Source organism: Macaca thibetana, chromosome 3, assembly GCF_024542745.1.
Source record: "Macaca thibetana thibetana isolate TM-01 chromosome 3, ASM2454274v1, whole genome shotgun sequence".
NCBI lineage: Eukaryota > Metazoa > Chordata > Mammalia > Primates > Cercopithecidae > Macaca > Macaca thibetana.
Window position 1 is genome coordinate 35121964 of NC_065580.1, and position 22775 is coordinate 35144738.

A 22775-nucleotide genomic window follows, 5' to 3' on the forward strand; every position below is an offset into this window, starting at 1 on the left:
TAATTATTTATTATATAAGTTTATAATTATAATACTGTAACAGACCTGTTGTTCAAGGTTTAGAATAAGCAAAATCTCAAAAACAATGACAGCACCATATATTATTTTATATTTGTTGTGTGTGGCTTCAAATGGCTTTTCCTAGTTTCCTTTACTTGATGAAATTATCATTTCCTTGAATCATTTATGACTTTTTATCTGTTATAGAATTTCAAACTCAGTACATTCATAAGATCCTTAGAATTTCAGGCCCAGTACATGCTTAAGAAACTTTAGTTTAGCTATCTCCAGGAAGTCTTTCTAAATTGTGACCAAAAATACATTCCTAATATCTGAGATCATGAGTTTTTCTCAATATGATTAGAAGGCAGTCAAAATAAAGTCTAAACAAGATAATTTTTAGACATCTTTTGAGATCAGCATATAGATGTTATTCCTCATTTCTTTGTAAAATTGAATACTACCCCAATATGCAGATGTACTATAATTTAGCAAGCTCCATGTTGATATACATATGGATTCCTTCTCCATTTTTTTTCCTATTTGTTGATAAATTCAAGTTGTTTGTCCTGTGGAATTCCCTAGGATCTAAATTTTGATGATGTCATCTCTAACTTCTTGTTTAGCATTTTCCCTTATTCTTTATGTTTCTTGAGTTAGTAGATAGATTTTTTTTTTCCCAAACCATACTGAAAACGTTGGAAGTAGCTATATTTTAAAGGTCTGATCAAATTTCAGCTTGATTTCTGAAAGGATTATTCTTAGTTAATGTTTCATACTTCAACTAGGTGGTATATAATTGTCTGGTTGACTCTTTTTTGTGATTTTAGCAACTATTGAGGATCAATGCCTCTATCCATTAATTAGAAGTTACAAAATTGTTCTATTCTAATTACATCATACTTTCCCCATTTATTGGCTTGAATAAAAAGAAATTTACTCTCTTTCACTATTTGGTTATGCTCAGGTATAGATTATGTAGGAAATGCAGAATAAATGATTGATTATCAGTTTTCAGAGTAATGAGTTGTTCAAAAGAGGACAATGAAAAATTTTGGGGTTTTTTTAGTATCATTTTGACTTCATGGATTTAAATATATCTGATGTATTTCAACCCGTTGCAGTTAGTATTTCTTCAGTGATTTTCAAATTTCACATGTTTGACAGTGGGAGGCTGTTTAAGTTGACTCAAGGGTGCTTTTGATACAATCCTAGTAATCCTTGATAGCTTCTTTGGTTTATGTTATAACAAGAGATTCCAGACTCATCTTGAGCAATTTCTGTCTTAGATAGGCCTGGAATCAGACATTTTCCTAAGAGGCTCTGGTTTCTTTATGAATAAATAAAATTTAGACACTTAGAGTATGTCAGATGGGTGCATTGCTACTAGACAAGTTAATTTAACAGTTTTTCTTCCACAGGGTCAAAAAAAGCACTGACTGCCTGATACCAGAATCACTATACTTGTGAATTATATTTCTCTGTAAATTGGTTTTTAAAAAGTACAAATAAGTCTTCTATAGTTTCTGCTGAGATCTGATGGAAAGAATACTAGTTGAGGTTTCAAAAGTAAAGGTTTAAATCCTGGAAACTTCTGTGTGATATTAAGTAAGTCATTTCACTATTCTGAGTCATACATAATTTCTTGTACTTCAAAATAGAAATATTACCTATCACAGCTTTAATGAGAACCATTATTGAAAGTACTTCATAATAACAGCTAACATTTCCTAGAATGTTTTATGTGCCAGCCTTTGTGCTATGTTACCTAGTTTATATCATTAAATCTGTATAAAAGGACAAAAATTTTTTTTAATTATTATTATTAATTATCTCCCTCTTATAAGGGAGAGCACCAAAGATTAGAGTGACTGGTATCTTGCTGTTTCTATAAAGGAAATTTACAATGATCCCAAGAAGCCGAGGTCATCAAGCAGAGTAGGAGGTAGATTTCCTATCCAGGAGCAGTGAGCCAAATTAAATACACAGGTAATCTACAGCTGCAAAATGTGAGAAATGATTGAACGTAACCAGTAGTAGCAGACCAAATTAAGAAAAATGCTTAAATGCATTAAATTTATGCTTAAAATTAGAACAAGTATATTTGGATTCAATTACAAGAAGAGGAAGACAAAGTTATGATAGAAAGAAAACTCAGCAACTGGGATTACAAACTGGGCTCTTTTACAAACTCGCCATTTGAATTTGTCAAGAGATTTATTCTCTTCAGGTCTCAATTCTTCACAGGGGAATGAGGATATATGATTGTACAAGCTAATCTGTTAGGATAAAAATAGAACAGTAATGCTTGAGGAGAACTTTATAATAACTCACTATTGATGTGCAGAGTTAAAAAAAATTACAACGTATTTATAGGTTCTACCAATTCAGGTTTCTGAATCACTCATTAATTCCTTCATTTAACGATACTTGTTGAAGACCTACTGAGGTCTGAGCAGAGACTCAGAGTTGAAAAGAACGCACCTGGATTTCAAATGTTTCACAGAAAAACAGAGGTGAAGAAGGAGGTTCAATCAACTATAATTCCTTCTACAGCAGCGTCATGTTTATTTTGAGTTTACCTTTCAAGTAGATTGTCTCCAGAAGAAGGAAGTCCTATCAATTAAACATGACTCTCAAGAGAACAACATAATGTGTATAAGTGATTTTAAACAGAACATAGCATCAAGAAGTGAAAATTGCCCAAGACTCCGTTTTATCCTGCACTTTTCTGTTACTTTGGTAGTCAAGAGTTGGTTGAGGCTGGGTGCAGTGGCTCACACCTACAATCCCAGAACTTTGGGAGGCTGAGCAAGAGGATCTCTTGAGCCTAGAAGTCCGAGACCGGCCTGAATAACAAAACAAGACCACATCACTACAAAAAAATAAAATAAAATAAAGTCAGTTGAGGATCAACAGCAGAGTCCAAGTATGCAAGGGGTATGTTATTCCATTTACTCCTCAGAATAATTAATTGAGGTAGGAGTTATAGTACTGATTTTCAGATAACAAAACAGTGACTGTAGGTAACTTTCCCAATGTCACACAATCAGATACGTAGTGAAACCATGATTCAAATTAGATGCAAAATGACTCTAAATTCCCTATTCAAAAGTCATATATGGGAAGGGGAAAGCAAAAATATCTAACATTTCGCATAGACCTCTTTTTCAATAGCACTTCTGGGCCCCTTAAATGTCACTTTTTCTACATAATGATTTTTGCTTGCAAAAGTCACCAACTGCATTTTTACTAATATGGCTCCAGCTTCCAGATCTACAGCAGTGTCAGCGTAGGTCAACATGAATATTATCCCAAAGCCTTCACAGTATTCAGACTGCCAGGGTCTGTGAAGGAAGGACGCAAAGTGCCATCTTAGAATTGGTGCTTGGTAGGTCGGGAATGACTCCCCCTTACCTCAGTCTCTGGCCCCTCATGAGAAGCCATGCCAGGAATGGTTCTGCACTCAATGAGTCCAGGTGGGAAATAGAAACCTAGTGTGAACCCGAGGCTAGAATAGAAACTGCAGTTAGTCCTCTTCAATGGACCAGTTGACCAGGTGACCCCTTCTGTTAAATCAGATGATTACTTAGTAATGTTTCCTTAAATAAATTGCCAACTTGAAAAAAAAGTCTTTGAAATGAATAATTTAATATTTTATGTATAAATTGCCAACTTGAAAAAAAAGTCTTTGAAATGAATAATTTAATATTTTATGTATAATTTTATGTATGTACATTCATGTAAAGACTAAATTATACTAGTTTTAGTTTAAATGCAACTTAAATATTCCAATAAAGAGGAAGTGTACATTGACTTTACTCTAGATCTGATTTCCTAGCCAGATTGGAGGCAAATAAAATAATATCTTTCTGTTTATGTTAAGTGACATACATATGTCTACTTATAATACCTCTCAGTAGAATTCATAAGAGAAAAAAATTGTCATAAGTTACATCCTTCTTTAAATGACTACGCTAGAGACCACACAATTCCCTTTAAACTCAATTATCTCACAAATGAATGCTTCGATAACTTGCTAAAAGCAGTAGACAAAGTGTTATTAGTGAACCAGGAAAAGGGGAAACCCCAGAACAGCCATCAGCCGTCTTTACTTCTCTGCAATCAGCTCCTTCATATCCCTGATAACAATGACAGGAAAATGTATCTGCCATCACTGCCAGGTCTGTATCAGATGCTCTTCCTTTCACAGTAAATTCCCCATCCTCAGAGGCCTCTATGTGGTAACTTGCGGGGTTCAAGTGAAGGTAAGTGGGTGAGTTCCACATCTTCCTTATGCACCTCCCATTGTTCCTGCAGAGGTGAAAGCTGCATACCTCAGCAGCTCTGGTCACATTGGCTAGGTAGCTCCCTAAATCAGAACTCACAAACTGCTTCACCTTTGTACAGTTGGCCTAGAAATGTGGAAAGAAATTGATTTTAGTGTTTCTCCCTGATAGAAATGTAGAAAGAAATCGATTTTAGTGTTTCGCGCTGGTACTGATAGAATTAGAGCTTCTAGAACAGTTCTTTGGTCTTGATTAAAACATAATGGCTTGGTTCCAGTTGTTGAACTTGTAGGCTCCTGGCACTACAACAAGGATCCCAAATCAGAAAGGGGAGAGGTCTGAGGGGCGGGAGATGGATACTATGTTACAGTCAGGTTAAGCAACTGAACTTGCAAATGGCCCCCAGAATCAGCACATGGGACCTTGCCTTTCTCCAATTTACATTCTTTTTTTCTTCCTTCTAGCTCCCAAGTTAATGAGTATAAAAGGAAAAGGAACAAACCCAAATTAGGAATGTACCAGAACTGCTGCCCTCAGGCTACCATTCAGGTATGTGGGGCCTTCCGTGGTTGTGTTACAGCCTGAATCACAGTCCATCATTTATTGTCAAATCATCTTATTCCACCATTCTACCGAGTATTATAGCCTTCTGGACTTTCCTGTTAATTTCCATCAACTGTCCTGGGTTCTGTACTTCTAACACAATTCAAACACAGAAAAGTCTATATGGCTGACTAGGTAACATTTGTGTATATGGTTCCTATTACCTGTTCTAAACAGAGGCCACCTGTGTGCACCCACCTTCCTGATGAAGCTCTTCTGATGAGCCACCAAGGGGCTGGGGTGGAAATATCACACCTGGAAAGTCAGGAATTAATCCTCTGAGTTTCTTCCTAATTCTCATATGTGGGCATAGGCATAAACAGTTTCATGAACATTATCTCAGTAGCAACAAATTGAGACTGTGAAATTCTAAGAATAATATCAGATCATCATGGACTTGCAAAAACTTCAATTTAGCAAAAAGTGTCAAGGGTACCAGTATTCAAGGTAAAATGCGTTACACTATAGAAATATAAACAAACTACATCTGGAAATATGGAAGAGATTGTAATTAATGGGGATTGGGGAAAACTAAGAGTCTTTCCTGAATTAAAAAAATATCTCAGCTGAGAAATTTGAAGAACCATAGAAATCTTTTTATTTTTCTTTTTTTTTTGAAATGGAGTCTCACTCTTTCATCCAGGCTCAAGTGCGATGGCATCATCTTGGCTCACTGCAACCTCTGCCTCCCGGCTTCAAGCCATTCTCTTGCCTCAGCCTCCCAAGCAGCTGGGATTACAGGCATATGTCATCACACTCGCCTAATATTTATATTTCTAGTAGAGATTGGCTTTCTCCATGTCAGTCAGGCTGGTCTCGAACTCCTGGCCTGAAGTGATCCCACCTCCCAAAGTGCAGGAATTACAGGTCTGAGACACCGTGCCCAGCCATAAATCTTATTTTAAATGCTGTTAATTTTTAGCTGATTTCTCTGTAGAGAAAAAATAACTTTATTGTGGAGAATTAAAAAGTTACCACCTGTTTCTACCTCTCAAAATAGTATATAACACATTTTCTATAGTCGTTAAAATGCAAGGTGTCCATCATCAAACTGTGACTAATGCCAACTCTACCACTAACTATCCTAAATAGCTGTTAACCTAGTTGGTTTCCTCTCTAGTTTCACCATCTGTAAATGAGGACGATGGTCACTACCTCATATGACCAGGAAGTGAGCAAATTCGACTCAAAAAATCTCTTAGCACAACCTTAGTGTATCATAAATATTCATCAAATGTCAGTGTTATGATTACTATCTTTATAAAAGTTAACAATATTTTTTATCCTTTTCTATGTGATCAGGCACTGATTTGGAATATTTATTCTAAAGCTGGTTTGCTATGGAAGTCATGAGAGCTTTATTAGAGTAAGCTCTCCAAGAAAGCAGAGAAATACTTTAAAAAAAAACATCAAATATACCTTCAAGATACTGACTTACCTTGGATGAAGTTAAATTCATGTCTCCCCAAATAACAATGCCTGCAGCTCCCAAGGCAGCACTTTCTCCTATGGTGCTGACTAGATCTTGCTAGATTGAAGAGAGTAGAGTTCATTATTAATTTGAATGTAAAACAACTCACCAGGCATGGTGGCTCACGCCTGTAATCCCAGCACTTTGGGAGGCCGAGGCGGGTGGATCACAAGGTCAAGAGTTTGAGACCAGCATGGTCAACATGGTGAAACCCCATCTCTACTAAAAATCAAAAAAAAAAATTAGCCAGGCGTGGTGGTGGGTGCCTGTAATCCCAGCCACTCAGAGGCTGAGGCAGGAGAATTGTTTGAATCCAGGAGGTGGAGGTTGCAGTGAGCCGAGATCACACCATTGCACTCCAGCCTGGATGACAGGGCGAGACTCTGCCTCAAAAACAAAAAACAAAAAACCCACCAGGGATTAGGATTAGAGTCTGAGTTCAGTATAATAGGTCTGGTACTGAGCTCATATACTCCTTAGATACTATTTTCTATTTTCTTAGAGTGACACAAACGCTGAATAAACCAATGCTCAAAAATCACACTCTGTAACCATGTGCAAAAACATAAAAATATTTTTAAAGAAAAACATATTTTGCCATGCAGGATGTTATTTTGAAGACAATGAGTCTGTAAATGGTTATCAGAAATTATTGAATTGAAATAAATCAGGGGCACATACCCACATACCAGGTCATATGTATGTGTTCCGGAAACTGAATCCAGAAGTTTTCCTTCTCCAAATGGGATCCTCTTAACCAGGTTCCTTTTCCATTTTGCAGCATGCCCCAGTAACACTTCATCCCCACAGTTATTTGGATGGGTTTATATCATTTCAATTCCAAGGCCAGGCAAAGAAGCAACATTAAGGGCTTGCAGGCTCTGATTTGGTCCAGCTTTTATATTTGTCCCTGAAATTATGTGTGTTTAATTTCTAAGTATCTGGCCTAATGGGCTTTATTTATGACTCATCCAGTCATGGTAAAGTCGCTGGAATTTTCTGCAATATGGTTAAGATAGACAAAGGTAAGGTTTTAGCAGAGAGAATTTTGATTTTATAATCTTAAAGGGTTATTGTTTTAGTGTTTAAAGATTAACATGGATCTAGGCCATTTTCTGGAGGAAATTAAGATTTGAATACATGTAGTTGGTTTCCTAGTTTGTTAAATTATAACACATTCCTCCAATCTTTAAGATACTAATCATTCACCTTTTACTCCAAGGGTGAATTTCTACCAATTAAATGCTAGAAAATGTTATTAGGTGATTTGGTGGAAAACAAAAGAAGAACTGTAAATGCTATTTTGCCATTGGACACTTAATATTAATACTTGAGAGATAAATCTCTTTATCTGACACTTTTATTGTCTAACACTCAAATTAAAGGTTTTACAAGATCATTTTTTAAAGTTTTTGTTTGTTTGTTTGTTTCTGGGCAATTGTCTTGTGACTTTCAACAAGGAAAGAGATTTTGGGTTAAACTAATTTCCCTTTCAGGTTAACATCCATTTTCATTTCGTACGACTACAATATCTGCTGAACAGGCCATAGCTGACATGACAGGAAGGAGAGGCTCAAATGAGATAATATAAATGAGAGAATTTTGAAAATTGTCAATGGCACGATGAACAGGGACAGAGAAGGGGCCATCCCTGCAGTACCAAGACTGAAGACTCTGCTGAGTCCGTGTCCACTCCCTCTTTGGGCAAAGACATAAGGGAGCAGAACTCCTCACTCCCCTCACTTTGAAACTTCCCTGAAAATAGTGTCATACAGTCACATGGTGTGATCAGGGCAGAAATCCCCATCAGTTCTCCTTTTGATTAAGGCATTGTCATCAAAGGAGAATAAAGACATAACATTTACATTTTATATTTATAGGCTATTGAACTATAATAAGTATGTAAGTGACAGATGTTTCTGGTGAAAGCCACACACACCTTCTGAGGTTGCTGTCAGGTTCTTCCAAATTAGTTTTCAAATCAGTTTCTCACCAAATTAGTTCACTGTCACCTCACAGAGAGCAGGGTGCTGAATGAATCACAAAGCAGCTATGTTTTGGGGATCAGAAAAGCCAGGGCACTACCCAGCGAGGAAAGTCACAGATAAAAGCCTCTGGGTGCAGATTGGGACACCTGAAAGCTTGAGCCATGGGGGTGTTGTCACATTAAGGAGAAAGAAAGGAACAAAGAAGATGTACTGAAAAGGAGCCTCCCAGGACCCAGTGTGGCACAGGGTGCTTTGCGCCTCCACAGGATCCTCCGACCTAAATCATGGTTTCAGAAGCAGAGGGTAGGGCTACTCAGGGGACTCACTCAACACTTCCGTGTCAGTCCCTGACGCTTACCGGAGTGCATGTAAGCAAGGTGCCCACTGTGGGGAGCTGGAGCATTACTAATGAGCTGCCTTCGTGCCTTACCGGAGACAGAATGAATTAATGACAAGGATAAACATCTTTAAATCTATAGGCAAGGAAACTCCTCGTGTTAATTTTTAAAAGCATATCTCACAGATGGAACAGGAGGCCATTATCTTAAGTGAAATAACTCAGAAACAGAAAGTAAAATATCACATGTTTTTACTGGTAAGTAGGAGCTAAACGATGAGTAAATATGGACATACAGAGTACAATAATAGACATTGGAGACTCCAAAAGATAAAAGGGTGGAGGAGAGTGAGGGATAAGAAATGACTTGTCAGGTAAAATGTACACTTTTCAGGTGATGGGTACACTAGAAGCCCAGACTTCACTACCACTCAATATATCCATGTAACAAAACTGCACTTGTACCCCCTAAATGTTTACAAATGGAAAACTAAAAATAAATAATCAATGTTTTAAGAGCACAGCATCAGGTTATATCTAGGTTGCATTCATATGTAAACAATATAGGCAATCTTCTGTGTGAAATGAGGCTTGACTGCCTCTGTATTCCCCAAACTATAGCTACTGCCTGAGATTCCACTCTTAAATATCCCATGCTTAAGTTTAAGGCTTTGATGGCTGTTAAAAAAGTAATAGCCATACCAATAGGTTTCTGTAGAACTTCAAGGTTTTCATATGCAAGTTCTCATTTGATTTTCATCATATTTTTGCTAGGTCAGTAGGGCAGGTAATATTGTCTCATTTTGTACATGAAGACACCAAATCCAGGGAGGTTAAGAGATTTACTACTTACTAGTGAATCTTCTTTGTAATCTTAACTGTATGTGTGTGCATTCTAAAATTCAGACATTGTTGGGAAAATCAGAAATGGAAGCCATTAATGGTCATTAAGAGTTTGGTACAAATGAATATCAGGCTTTTTAAAAATTATGGGCAGGATTCTTCTAGGACTCGCCCTTTTCATTCAACTGTCTCTAAGATTCACACGTATTGAGATATGTTGTTGTAATTCATTCATTTTTGCTACTTTGTTTAATTGAATTAAATATGTAAAAGTTCAAAAAAAAGTTTAAAAAATCAAAATAAATAAAAGTTAGATGTTGAGCTTAAAAAAAAAAAAAATTATAGGCAGGGCCAGGCACAGTGGCTCACGCCTGTAATCCTAGCACTTTGGGAGGCCAAGGCGGGTGGATCTCTTGAGGTCAGGCGTTCGAAACCAGCCTGGCCAACACGGCAAAACCCCGTCTCTACTAAAAACCCAAAAATTAGCTGGGCATAGCGGCGCATACATGTGATCCCAGCTACTCGTAGGCTGAGGCAGGAGAATCACTTGAACCCAGGAGGCAGAGGTTACAGTGAGCCAAGATGATGCCACTGCACTCCAACCTGGACGACAGAGGGAAACTCAACTAAAAATAAATAAATAAATAAAAATAAAAATTATGGGCAGATTATTAAAGTCAATAAGGTACAATGGTGGGCACACTTATAGTTTAAAACACTTGGAAATAGCTTGCCACTTGGAAGAAAAAGAGTGCAGAATGAGATGAAACCCAAACTGTTGCTCCTTTTTTCCTGAGAGGGAAAAGAGCATTTCTGAGGCTACAGCTACTAGAAAAAGAAGCTTATCCCAGGTTCACAGAATGTGCAGAATGTCCCGGTAGTCTAAATTCATCTTTTGAAATGAACATTTTGTCCCGTAGAGTTTATTGTTTCTTCTAAAAGTCAATTTATTATCACTAAAGAAAGGAACTTGGTTGAGTCAAATATAGAATAGATGTTTTATAAAAGAAGCTGGTATTTTAATTTTGATTCAATTCCAGAGTCAACATTATTTTGTGAAGATTTAGATTACTTTCTTTCTTTCTTTTTTTTTTTTTTTGAAATTGAGTTTCACTCTGTTGCCCAGGCTGGAGTGCAGTGGCGCAATCTTGGCTCACGACAACCTCTGCCTCCCGGATTCAAGCAATTCTGTGTCTCAGACTCCCCAGTAGCTGGGATTACAGGCACCCGCCACCACACTTGGCTAATTTTTCTATTTTTGGTAGAGATGGGGTTTCAATATCTTGGCCAGGTTGGTCTTGAACTCCTGACCTCATGATCCACCTGCCTCAGCCTCCCAAAGTGCTGGGATTACAGGCATGAGCCACTGCACCCAGCCTAGGTAACTTTTTAAAATCTTTCAGACTGTACTGACTTCCTATTCTTCTTCATAAATTATTTATCACTGATTTTTCTAGGTGGTATGAAGAGAAGTTCACAATAGAGACTTTATTTCCTTCCTCCTTCACCTCATGAATGACCTCAGAGGTATGGCACTTACCATATTTCATACATATGCATCATTTCTCCCTCTGATGAATACACTCCATTTATGTTCCAAAGATACCTGGTCACTGTAAAATACCTCACCTGGGTATTTTCTATGCCTCCTCCTTAGGATGCCTAGAAGTCAGTGTCAGGCCTCCGAGCCCCAAGCTAAGCCATGTATCCCCTGTGACCTGCACATATAGGTCCAGATGGCCCAAAGCAAGTGAAGAATCACAAAAGAAGTGAAAATGGGTGGTTCTTGTCTTAACTGATGACATTACACCACAAAAGAAGTGAAAATGGCTGGTCTCTGCCTTAACCGATGACATTACCTTGTGGAATTCCTTCTCCTGGCTCATCCTGGCTCCAAAGCTCCCCCACTGAGCACCTTGTGATCCCCGCCCCTGCCCGCCAGAGAACAACCCCCTTTGACTGTAATTTTCCACTACCTACTCAAATCTTATAAAATGGCCCACCCTTATTTCCCTTTGCTGACTATCTTTTCGGACTCAGCCCACCTGCACCCAGGTGATTAAAAAGCTTTATTGCTCACATAAAGCCTGTTTGGTGGTCTCTTCACACGGACATGCGTGAAATTTGGTGTCATGACTCGGATCAGGGGACCTCCCTTGGGAGATCAATCCCCTGTCCTCCTGCTCTTTGCTCCATGAGAAATATCCACCTACAACCTCGGGTCCTCAGACCGACCAGCCCAAGGAACATCTCACCAATTTTAAATTGGGTAAGCGGCCTCTTTTTACTCTCTTATCCAACCTCTCTCACTATCCCTCAAACTGTTTCTCCTTTCAATCCTGGCGCCATCTTTCAATCTCTCCTTTCTCTTAATTTCAGTTCCTTTCCTTTTCTTGTAGAGACAGAAGAGACGTGTTTTATCCGTGAACCCAAAACTCCAGCACCAGTCATGGACTCAGGAAGACAGTCTTCCCTCGGTGTTTAATCACTGCGGGGACCCCTGCTTGATTATTCACCCATGTTTCAGAGGTGTCCGATCACCATGGGGACGCCTGCCTTGGTCCTTCACCTTTAGTGGCAAGCACCACTTTTATGGTGGGCAAGCACCCTCTTCCCCTTCTCTCTATGTCTCTATCCTTTCTTTTCTCTCCACTTTCCTGGGGGGCAAGCACCCCCCACCCCTTCTCTCTGTGTCTCTACCCTCTCTTTTCTCTGGGCTTGCCTCCTTAACTACGAGTAACCTTCTACTCTATTCCTCCCTCTTCTCCCTTAGCCTGTGTTCTCAAAAATTTAAAACCTCTTCAACTCACACCTGACCTAAAATGCAAATGCCTTATTTTCTTCTGCAATGCTGCTTGACCCCAGTAAAATTTGATAATGGCTCTAAATGGCCAGAAAATGGCACTTTCGATTTCTCCATCCTATGAGATCGAGATAATTTTTGTCAAAAAATGGGCAAATGGTCTGAGGTGCCCCACATCCAGGCATTTTTCACACTTTGTTCCCTCTCTAGTCTCTGTTCCCAATGTGATTCCTCCCAAATCCTCTTTATTTCCCTCCCACCTGTCCCCTCAGTCCCAACCCCAAGCATCGTTGAGTCTTTCCAATCTTCCTTTTCTACAGACCCATCTGACCTCTCCCCTCCTCCCCGGTCTGCTCATCGCCAGGCTGAGCTAGGTCCCAATTCTTCCTCGGCCTCTGCTCCTCCACCCTATAATCCTTCTATCACCTCCCTTCCTCACACCTGGTCCTGCTTACAGTTTAGTTCCGTGACTAGCCCTCCCCCACTTGCCCAACAATTTCCTCTTAGAGAGGTGGCTGGAGCTGAAGGCATAGTCAGGGTACATGTGCCTTTTTCTCATCAGATCTCTTTCAGATATGTCAGCATTTAGGTTCTTTCTCATCAGACCCCACTAAACATATACAGGAATTCCAATCTCTAACTCTGTCCTACAATTTAACCTGGAGTGACTTAAATGTCATCCTAACTTCTACCCTCTCCCCAGATGAATAGGAAAGCGTTTTTTCTCTGGCCCAATCTCACACTGACAACTGTCGGCTCCAAGAGCCAGACCTCCAGGAAGGCATTAGAGCAGTTCCCCAAGAGGATCCCCAGTGGAACTATCAGGCAGATTCCCCAGGTATACCTAGGTGAGATAACATGACTTCCTGCCTAGTTGAAGGGCTTAAAAGGGCAGCGTACAAAGCTGTTAATTATGACAAGCTTAAAGAAACTACCCAAGGTAAAGATGAAAGCCCAGCCCAGTTCATGGCTCGTTCGGCAGCAAACCTGAGCTTTACAGCCCTAGACTCTGAAGGGTCAGAAGGCCGTCTCATTCTAAATATGCATTTTATCACCCAGTCAGCTCCTGACATTAGAAAAAAGCTTCAAAAATTAGAATCCAGGCCTCAAACCCCACAACAGGAATTAATTAACCCAGCCTTCAAGGTGTACAATAATAGAGAGAAGGCAGCCAGATGGCCACGCATTTCTGAGTTACAATTACTTGCGCCTGCTGTGAGACAAAACCCATCTGCACCTCCAGCACACAGGAACTTCAATTGCCTAAGCTGCACATCCCTAAGCCACAGCAGTCAAGCATTCCTACAGGACTTCCTCCATCAGGATCTTGCTTCAAGTGCCAGAAATCTGGCCACTGGACCAAGGAATGCCCACAGCCCAGGATTCCTCCCAAGCCATGTCCCATCTGTGGAGGGACCCACTGGAAATCAGACTGCCCAGCTCGCCCGGCAGCCACTCCTAGAGCTCCTAAAGCTCTAGTACAAGGCTCTCTGACTGACTCCTTCCCAGATCTGCTCAGCTTGGCAGCTGAAGACTGACACTGCCTGATCGCCTTGGAAGCCCCCTGGACCATCACGGACACCAAGCCTCGGGTAACTCTCACAGTGGAGGGTACGTCCATCCCCTGTGTAATCGATACAGGGGCTACCCAGTCCACATTACCTTCTTTTCAAGGGCCTGTTTCCCTTGCCCCCATAACTGTTGGGGGTATTGACAGCCAAGCTTCAAAACCTCTTAAAACTCCCCCACTCTGGTGCCAACTTGGACAACATTCTTTTATGCACTCTTTTTTAGCTATCCCCACCTGCCCAGTTCCCTTATTAGGCTGAGACATTTTAACCAAATTATCTGCTTCCCTGACTATTCCTGGACTACAACCACATCTCATCGCCACCCTTCTTCCCATTCCAAAGCCTCCTTTGCATCTTCCTCTCATATCCCCCCATCTTAACCCACAAGTATGGGGCACCTCTACTCCCTCCCTGGCAACCAATCACATGCCCATTACTATCCCATTAAAACCTAATCACCCTTACCCTGCTCAACACCAATGTCCCATCCCACAGCATGCTTTAAAAGGATTAAAACCTGTTATCACTCACCCGCTACAGCATGAGCTTCTAAAACCTATAAATTCTCCTTACAATTCCCCCATTTTACCTGTCTGAAAATTGGACAAGTCTTACAGGTTAGTTCAGGATCTGCACCTTATCAACCAAATTGTTTTGCCTATCCACCCTGTAGTGTCCAACCTGTACACGCTTTTGTCCTCAATATCTTCCTCCACAACTCACTATTCCGTTCTTGATCTTAAAGATGCTTTCTCCTGCACCCCTCATCCCAGCCTCTCTTTGCTTTTACCTGAACTGACCCTGACACCCATCAGTCCCAGCAGTGACTACCTGTGCTGTGCTGCCACAAGGTTTCAGGGACAGCCCTCATTACTTCAGCCAAGCTCTTTCTCATGATTTACTTTCTTTCCACCCCTCTGCTTCTCACCTTATTCAATATATTGATGATCTTCTACTTTGTAGCTCCTCCTTTGAATCTTCTCAACAAGACACCCCCCTGCTCCTTCAACATTTATTCCCCAAAGGATATCAGGTAACCCCCTCCAAAGCTCAAATTTCTTCTCCATCCGTTTCCTACCTCGGCGTAATTCTTCATAAAAACACACATGCTCTCCCTGCCGATCATCTCCAACTGATCTCTCAAACCCCAACACCTTCTACAAAACAAAACTCCTTCCCTTCCTAGACATGGTTGGATACTTTTTCCTTCAGATACCTGGTTTTGCCATCCTAACAAAACCATTATATAAATTCACAAAAGGAAACCTAGCTGACCCCATAGATCCTAAATCCTTTCCCCACTCCTCTTTCCATTCCTTGAAGACAGCTTTAGAGACTGCTCCCACACTAGCTCTCCCTGACTCATCCTAACCCTTTTCATTACACACAGCTGAAGTGCAGGGCTATGCAGTCGGAATTCTTACACAAGGACTGGGACCATGCCCTGTAGCCTTTTTGTCCAAACAACTTAACCTTACTGTTTTAGGCTGGCCATCATGCCTCCATGCAGCAGCTGCTGCCCCCCTAATACTTTTAGAGGCCCTCAAAATCACAAACTCTGCTCTCACTCATAACTTACAAAATCTATTTTCTTCCTCACACCTGATGCATATACTTTCTGCTCCCTGGCTCCTTCAGCTATACTCACTCTTTGTTGAGTCTCCTACAATTACCATTGTTCCCAGCCCTGACTTCAATGCAGCCTCCGACATTATTCCAGATACCACACCTGACACCCATGACTGTATCTCTCTGATCCACCTGACATTCACCCCATTTTCCCATATTTCCTTCTTTCCTGTTCCTCACCCTGATCACATTTGGTTTATTGATGGCAATAAACCATCAGTTTATTCTGTTCCACCAGGCCTAATCGCCACTCACCAGCAAAGGCAGGCTATGCTATAGTATCTTCCACATCTATCATTGAGGCTACCACTCTGCCCCTCTCCACCACCTCCCAGCAAGCTGAACACATTGCCTTAACTTGGGCCCTCACTCTTGCAAAGGGACTACGTGTCAATATTTATACTGACTCTAAATATGCCTTTCATACCCTGTACCACCATGCTGTTATATGGGCAGAAAGAGGTTTCCTCACTACACAAGGGTCCTCTATCATTAATGCCTCTTTAATAAAAACTCTTGTCAGGGCCACTTTACTTCCAAAGGAAGCTGGAGTCATTCACTGCAAAGGCCATCAAAAGGTGTCAGATCCCATTGCTCTAAGCAATGCTTATGCTGATTAGGTAGCTAAAGAAGCAGTTAGCATTCCAACTTCTGTCCCTCATGGTCAGTTTCTCTCCTTCTCATCAGTCACTCCCATGTATTCCCCCACTGAAACTTCCACCTATCAATCTCTTCCCACACAAGGCAAATGGTTCTTAGACCAAGGAAAAGATCTCCTTCCAGCCTCACAGGCCCACTCTGTTCTGTCATCATTTCATAACCTCTTCCATGTAGGTTATAAGCCACTAGCCAGTCTCTTAGAACCTCTCATTTCCTTTCCATCGTGGAAATCTATCCTCAAGGAAATCACTTCTAAGTGTTCTATTTGCTATTCTACTCCCCCTCAGGGATTGTTCAGGCCTCCTCCCTTCCCTGCACATCAAGCTCAAGAGTTTGCCCCTGCCCAGTACAGGCAAATTGACTTTACTCACATGCCCCAAGTCAGGAAACTAAAATACCTCTTGGTCTGGGTAGACACTTTCACTGGATGGGTAGAGGCCTTTCCCACAGAGTCTGAGAAGGCCACCACGGTCATTTCTTCCCTTCTGTTAGAGATAATTCCTCAGTTTGGCCTTCCCACCTCTATACAGTCCGATAACGGACCGGCCTTTACTAGTCAAATCACCCAAGCAGTTTCTCAGGCTCTTGGTATTCAGTGGAAACTTCATATCCCTTACCATCCTCAATCTTCAGGAAAGGTAGAACGGACTAATTGTCTTTTAAAGACACACCTCACCAAGCTCAGCCTCCAACTTAAAAAGGACTGGACAGTACTTTTACCTCTTGCCCTTCTCAGAATTAGAGCCTGTCCTCGAGATGCTACAGGGTACAGTCCATTTGAAATTTTATATGGATGCACTTTCTTGCTCAGCCCCAACCTTGTCCCAGACACCAGCCCTCTTGGCAACTATCTTCCAGTCCTCCAGCAGGCTAGACAGGAAATTCACCAGGCTGCTAATCTCTTGCCTACTCCAGATTCCCAGCCATATGAAGACACCCTAGCTGGACGATCAGTTCTTGTTAAGAATCTGACCCCTCAAACTCTACAACCTTGATGGACCAGACCTTACTTTGTCATCTATAGTACCCCAACTGCCATTTGTCTGCAGGATCCTGCCCACTGGGCTCACCGTTCCAGAATAAAGCTGTGTTCATCAGACAACCAGCCTAATACCTCCTCTTTCTCCTGGAAGTTGCAAGTACTCTCCCCTACTTCCCTTAAACTCACTCGCATTTCTGAAGAACAGTAATAGCCCTTATGAGCCTAATACATCCCTTTATTCTATTAGGTCTGTTCATTCTTACCCTACTTTTTGTAACAGGGCTTTACACAGTCACCCCCACTACTTGGATTGAGCCCCAAAAACTAGTCATCCCTGCTATCTTCTGTCTAGTCATACTCCTATTTATCATTCTCAACTACTCATAAATGCCCTACTCTTGTTTACACTGCTGGTTTACACTGTTTCTCTAAGACATCACAGCTGATATCTCCTGGTGCTATCCCTAAACCGCCACTCTTAACTCCTTCTTAGAGTGGATAGATGATCTTTGCTGGCAGGGCACCCCCCAATACTTTCACCCTGATGAAATTCTATTGTTTACTTTTACACTCACTCTTATTCTCATTCCCATCCTTATGCCACCCTCTACCTTTCCCCAGCTATCTCCACCACACTATCAACCTTACTCACTCTCTCTTAGCTATTTCTAAGCCCTCCTCAGCAAACAATTTTTGGCTTTGCATTTCCCTTTCTTCCAGCACCTACACAGCTGTCCTCACCTTACATACAGACTGGGCACCTGTCTCCCTACACCTCCAAACTTCCTTTAACAGCCCTCACTTTTACCCTCCTGAAGAACTTCTTTACTTTCTAGACAGGTCCAGCAAGATCTCCCCAGACATTTCACATCAGCAAGCTGCCACCCTCCTCTGCACTTACTTAAAAAATCTTTCTCTTTATATCAACTCTACTCCCCTCATGTTTGGAGCCCTCACAACACAAACTACTATTCCTGTGGCTGCTCCTTTATGTATCTCTTGGCAAAGACCCACTGGAATTCCCTGGGTAACCTTTCACCTTTTTGATGTTCCTTCACTCTTCATCTCCAAAGCCCAACTACACACATCACTGAAACAATTGGAGCCTTCCAGCTCCATATTACAGACAAGCCCTCTATCAATACTGGCAAACTTAAAAACATTAGCAGTAAGTATTGCTTAGGAAGACACTTGCCCTGTATTTCACTCCATCCTTGGCTACCTTCCCCTTTCTCGTCAGATTCTCCTCCCAGGCCCTCTTCTTGTTTACTCATACCAAGCCCCGTAAATAACAGTGAAAGTTTGCTCATAGACACTCAATATTTTCTTATACACCATGAAAATCAAATCTCCCACTCTACGCAGTTACCCCATCAGTCCCCTTTACAACCTCTGACAGCTGTCGCCCTAGCTGGATCCCTAAGAGTCTGGGTAGAAGACACCAATTTCAGTACTCCTTTTCATCTTACTTTGCATTTCCAGCTTTGCCTCACACAAGCCTCGTCTTCCTCTGTGGCTTTCTACCTACATGTGTCTACCCGCTAACTGGACAGGCACATGCACACTAGTTTTCCTTACTCCCAAAATTCAATTTGCAAATGGACCAAAGAGCTCCCTGTTCCCCTCATGACACCAACATGACAAAAAAGAGTTATTCCACTAATTCCCTTGCTTGTCAGTTTAGGACTTTCTGCCTCCACTATTGCTCTTGGTACTGGAATAGTAGGCATTTCAACCTCTGTCATGACCTTTCATAGCCTTTCTAATGACATCTCTGCTAGCATCACAGACATATTATAAACTTTATCAGTCCTCCAGGCCCAAGTTGACTCTTTAGCTGCAGTTGTCCTCCAAAACCGCTGAGGCCTTGACTTACTGCTGAAAAAGGAGGACTCTGTATATTTTTAAATGAAGAGTGTTGTTTTTACCTAAATCAATCTGGCCTGGTGTATGACAACATAAAAAAACTTAAGGATAGAGCCCAAAAATCCGCCAACCAAGCAAGTAATTACGCTGAACCCCCTTGGGCACTCTCTAATTGGATGTCCTGGGTCCTCCCAATTCTTAGTCCTTTAATACCTGTTTTTCTCCTTCTTTTATTCAGACCTTGTATCCTCCATTTATTTTCTCAATTCATCCAAAACCGTATCCAGGCCATCATCAATCATTCTACATGAAAAATGCTCCTTCTAACAACCCCACAGTATCACCCCTTACCACAAAATCCTCCTTCAACTTGACCTCTCCCACTCTAGGTTCCCACATGATCCCTAATCCTGCTCAAAGCAGCCCTGAGAAACATTGCCCATTATCTCTCCATGCCATCCCCCAAAACTTTTCACTGCCCCAACACTTCAATACTATTTTATGGTATTTTTCTTATTAATATAAGAAGGCAGGAATGTCAGGCCTCTGAGCCCAAGCTAAGCCATCGTATCCCCTGTGACCTGCATGAATATATACATCCAGATGGCCTGAAACAAGTAAAGAATCACAAAAGAAGTGAAAATGGCTAGTTCCTGCCTTAACTGATGACATTCCACCACAAAAGAAGTGAAAATGGCTGGTCCCTGCCTTAACTGATGACATTATCTTGTGAAATTCCTTCTCCTGACTCATCCTGGCTCAAAAGCTCCCCCACTGATCACCTTATGACCCCCACCCCTACCCACCAGAGAACACCCCCCTTTGACTGTAATTTTCCACTACACACCCAAATGCTCTAAAATGGCCCCACCCCATCTCCCTTTGCTGACTCTCTTTTTGGACTCAGCCCGCCTGCACCCAGGTGATTAAAAAGCTTTATTGCTCACACAAAGCATGTTTGGTGGTCTCTTCACACAGATGCATGTGAAACTCAGAACATCTTTAACAGATATTGGTGAGTTGAAATTTGTAATGGTGCAGAAAGGAAAAATGCCTCCATTAAAATATATTAAACCACTGGTGTCCAGCAATACCTGAAAACATCACTGCATCACACGTGAAGCCCTCCACAAGTCCCAAGGCTTCTCAATGTAGAAAGGTTACACAAAATTGTCCAAATCCAAAGATTAGGCTGGGCACGGTGGCTCATGCCTGTAATCCCAGCACTTTGGGAGGCCAAGGCTGGTGGATCACCTGAGGTCAGGAGTTCAAGACCAACCTGTCCAACATGGTGAAACCCCATCTTTACTAAAAGTACAAAAATTAGCTGGGCATGGTGGTGGGTGCCTGTAAACCCAGCTACTTGGGAGACTGAGGCAGAAGAATCACTTGAACCCCAGAGGTGGAGGTTACAGTGAACTGAGACTGCATCATTGCACTCCAGCCTGGGTGACAAGAGCAAAAAACTCCGTCTTGAAGAAAAAAAAAAAAATTAGGATACGCACTACTTTCCCTAGAATTTTTCGTTTAAGTGGCTAGACAATTCTGCTTCCACATGTACGAGCAAACACTCCATTTCAAAACATCCTTTTTGATTATCTAACCTGCTCACTGCTGATCATTTCGATAACCTTCCAAAATGCCCAATTGTGAATATAGTTAAAGTTGGTGTGAAGGAAATGTAGTAGTTGCTGGTATCTACTTTAACCCTTTCTCGCCTTACTTTGTTCCTTAAGAGAATAATAATGAATAAGATAATCAAAATTCAGTTTTCATAAATGAAGAGTCTAAACGCATGACTAGTCAAGGAAGAATAATGCTCCTATATAACAGACCATTAATTGAAATCAATTCTTCAAAGAACATAATTAACAAAGAAATGTCCTTTTAGAGATAAGGAGGAAACCCCCCACTATTGGACAAGAAGCTTCTTACCTTAGAAAGAAAAAATAAAGGTTCATCTCTGTACCCTAGCCTTGTGTAGACAAATACAGGCAGAGCATAATCATGAGATGTCATGGTGGAGATCCTCATGGATTCATGTACCCGAAATTGGGAGAAGCGCAAAATGTTTTCACTGTCTCCAAGGGATTTCCAGACACCGATAGAAGGATATAAAGCAGCACTGCTGTTCCAGAGCCAAGAGAGCTCATTGTTCCTCAAGACTTCCTCTTCTGGGCATGACCCAGTATAGTTTGGGGCATAAACATTATAATTGTGACAATCAGGATATAAATAATAACCCCAAAGACCTTTGGGTCGACTCTTAATTCCCAATTTGATGGTTTCCTTCATGAAAGCTTTTGCGCTTTCTTCAAAGGTCACTTTAGCTAAATATTCAATATCCGTAGCTGATACATTCTTTCCCATATCGGTAATAAGCTTTCTTGACTTCTTTCTGTAGACGTCTTTTGCATTCCAGTTCCGGGCCCACTGTGGTCGCCAATATTCCCAATCTATAACAGCAAGTCCACTGAAATCTTCAGCAGGGATGTAATAATTAATATCTTGGTCAGCTTTTTCCAGATGTACTTGTAAACTTATGTTCTGTGGGAGACCTCCATTAATGGGGACCCCTTGTGATGTATACCATGGATAGTATCCCAATCTGTTGACATAAAATATAGTGACATTTTGCCCCCTGGCCTTGGCCAGTGGGCTTCCAATCACAGGAAACATTTTCAAATTTAGTCTTAAATTGTATTTTATCAAACACTGATCTGTTGGAGCATTCCAAGCAGCTATAAAAGGTTTCCTTTGATAAATTGGAAGTCGAGCAGGTTTTAGACAAGAGATAGACTTTAGAATAAAAAATATAAGGAGCCATAAAGTGAGATGTACTGGTTGAACAAAACAAAGCCTTAACTGTCCTTCAGGTAACACTTTCATGGTAAGATAAAAATCTTATGTAATCTTCTGCTTTAGTGCACTCTAGAAGACCTGTGGAGAGATTTAATTTTCTGTTAGTCATAGTTTTGAGGAACAAGACTCAAATAATAAATAGATATTATTATTATATATGTCTGTTTTTAAAGTGTATCACTTAGAGGTCTCAAAGAGGCCTATAAATAAATGGTGATATAGAAACAGATGTAGAGACCTAGCTTCTATTCAGGGGCAGGAAATGCAATTCAACAGACATTCATGGAGCACCAGATCCTATGTCCAGAAAATAAAATGAATAAGATGTGGTCCTTGCCTTTAAGGAGTTCATGATCAGATAAAGATGTGAAATAATATTCACTATCATTTTGGAAAACTCATCAAATCCCAGGTATTGTCCTTAAGTGCTTTGTAAATATTTATTTTTTAAAAACTTGTAATAACTATGTAAGGCTTATAATTACATTTCCATTTTACAAATGGGGAAACTGAGGCTTAGAGAGATGAAAAGGCTTGTCTGATGTCACATTATATGGAAGGCAAGGTAATGTAAAATTTAAATAATAAAAATGCATAATAAGTACTACATGATAATTTATTGGAGCATTTACTTCTGGCAGTAAGCAGTAGGTAGGAATGGAGAGGAAAGTGATTGAGTGGCAAGAAATTAAAACCAGCCCAACTGTCCCAAAGAATAGCTGTTTTGGGTTTCTTTTGAATAAACTTAGAAATTGACTCTCCCAGGTTAATTGTAACTTAAGAAAGTTACATTTGTCTTATCAGGGTTCCTTTCTGTAAACCAACCATCAAGCCTCCCAGAAAGTTTCAAGGAACGAAACTTACCAGATTA

General features: G+C 40.8%; 1 protein-coding gene across 1 annotated transcript; it reads right to left on the reverse strand.

Annotated features, from left to right (window-relative positions):
- Nucleotides 1-3892: 3892 nt before the first annotated feature.
- On the reverse strand, nt 3893-22011 carry LOC126951171 (hyaluronidase-4). Its single transcript, XM_050785064.1, has 3 exons — nt 20978-22011; nt 6331-6420; nt 3893-4415 (listed from the first exon to the last, which is right to left on the reverse strand). Exons 1-3 carry the CDS (start codon nt 21929-21931, stop codon nt 4014-4016), a joined length of 1446 nt encoding a protein of 481 aa, XP_050641021.1. The 5' UTR covers nt 21932-22011; the 3' UTR covers nt 3893-4013.
- Between the last annotated feature and the right edge of the window lie 764 nt (nt 22012-22775).

Bases quoted from the DNA above. Each gene is read 5' to 3' on its own strand.
- LOC126951171 (XM_050785064.1), bottom strand. From the start codon at position 21,931: ATGAAAGTGTTACCTGAAGGACAGTTAAGGCTTTGTTTTGTTCAACCA. The intron at 6,421-20,977 runs GTAAGAAGCTTC...TCTTCAATCTAG, and splicing joins CTTTATTTTTTCTTTCTAAG to CAAGATCTAGTCAGCACCAT. The intron at 4,416-6,330 runs GTAAGTCAGTAT...CCACATTTCTAG, and splicing joins TGAATTTAACTTCATCCAAG to GCCAACTGTACAAAGGTGAA.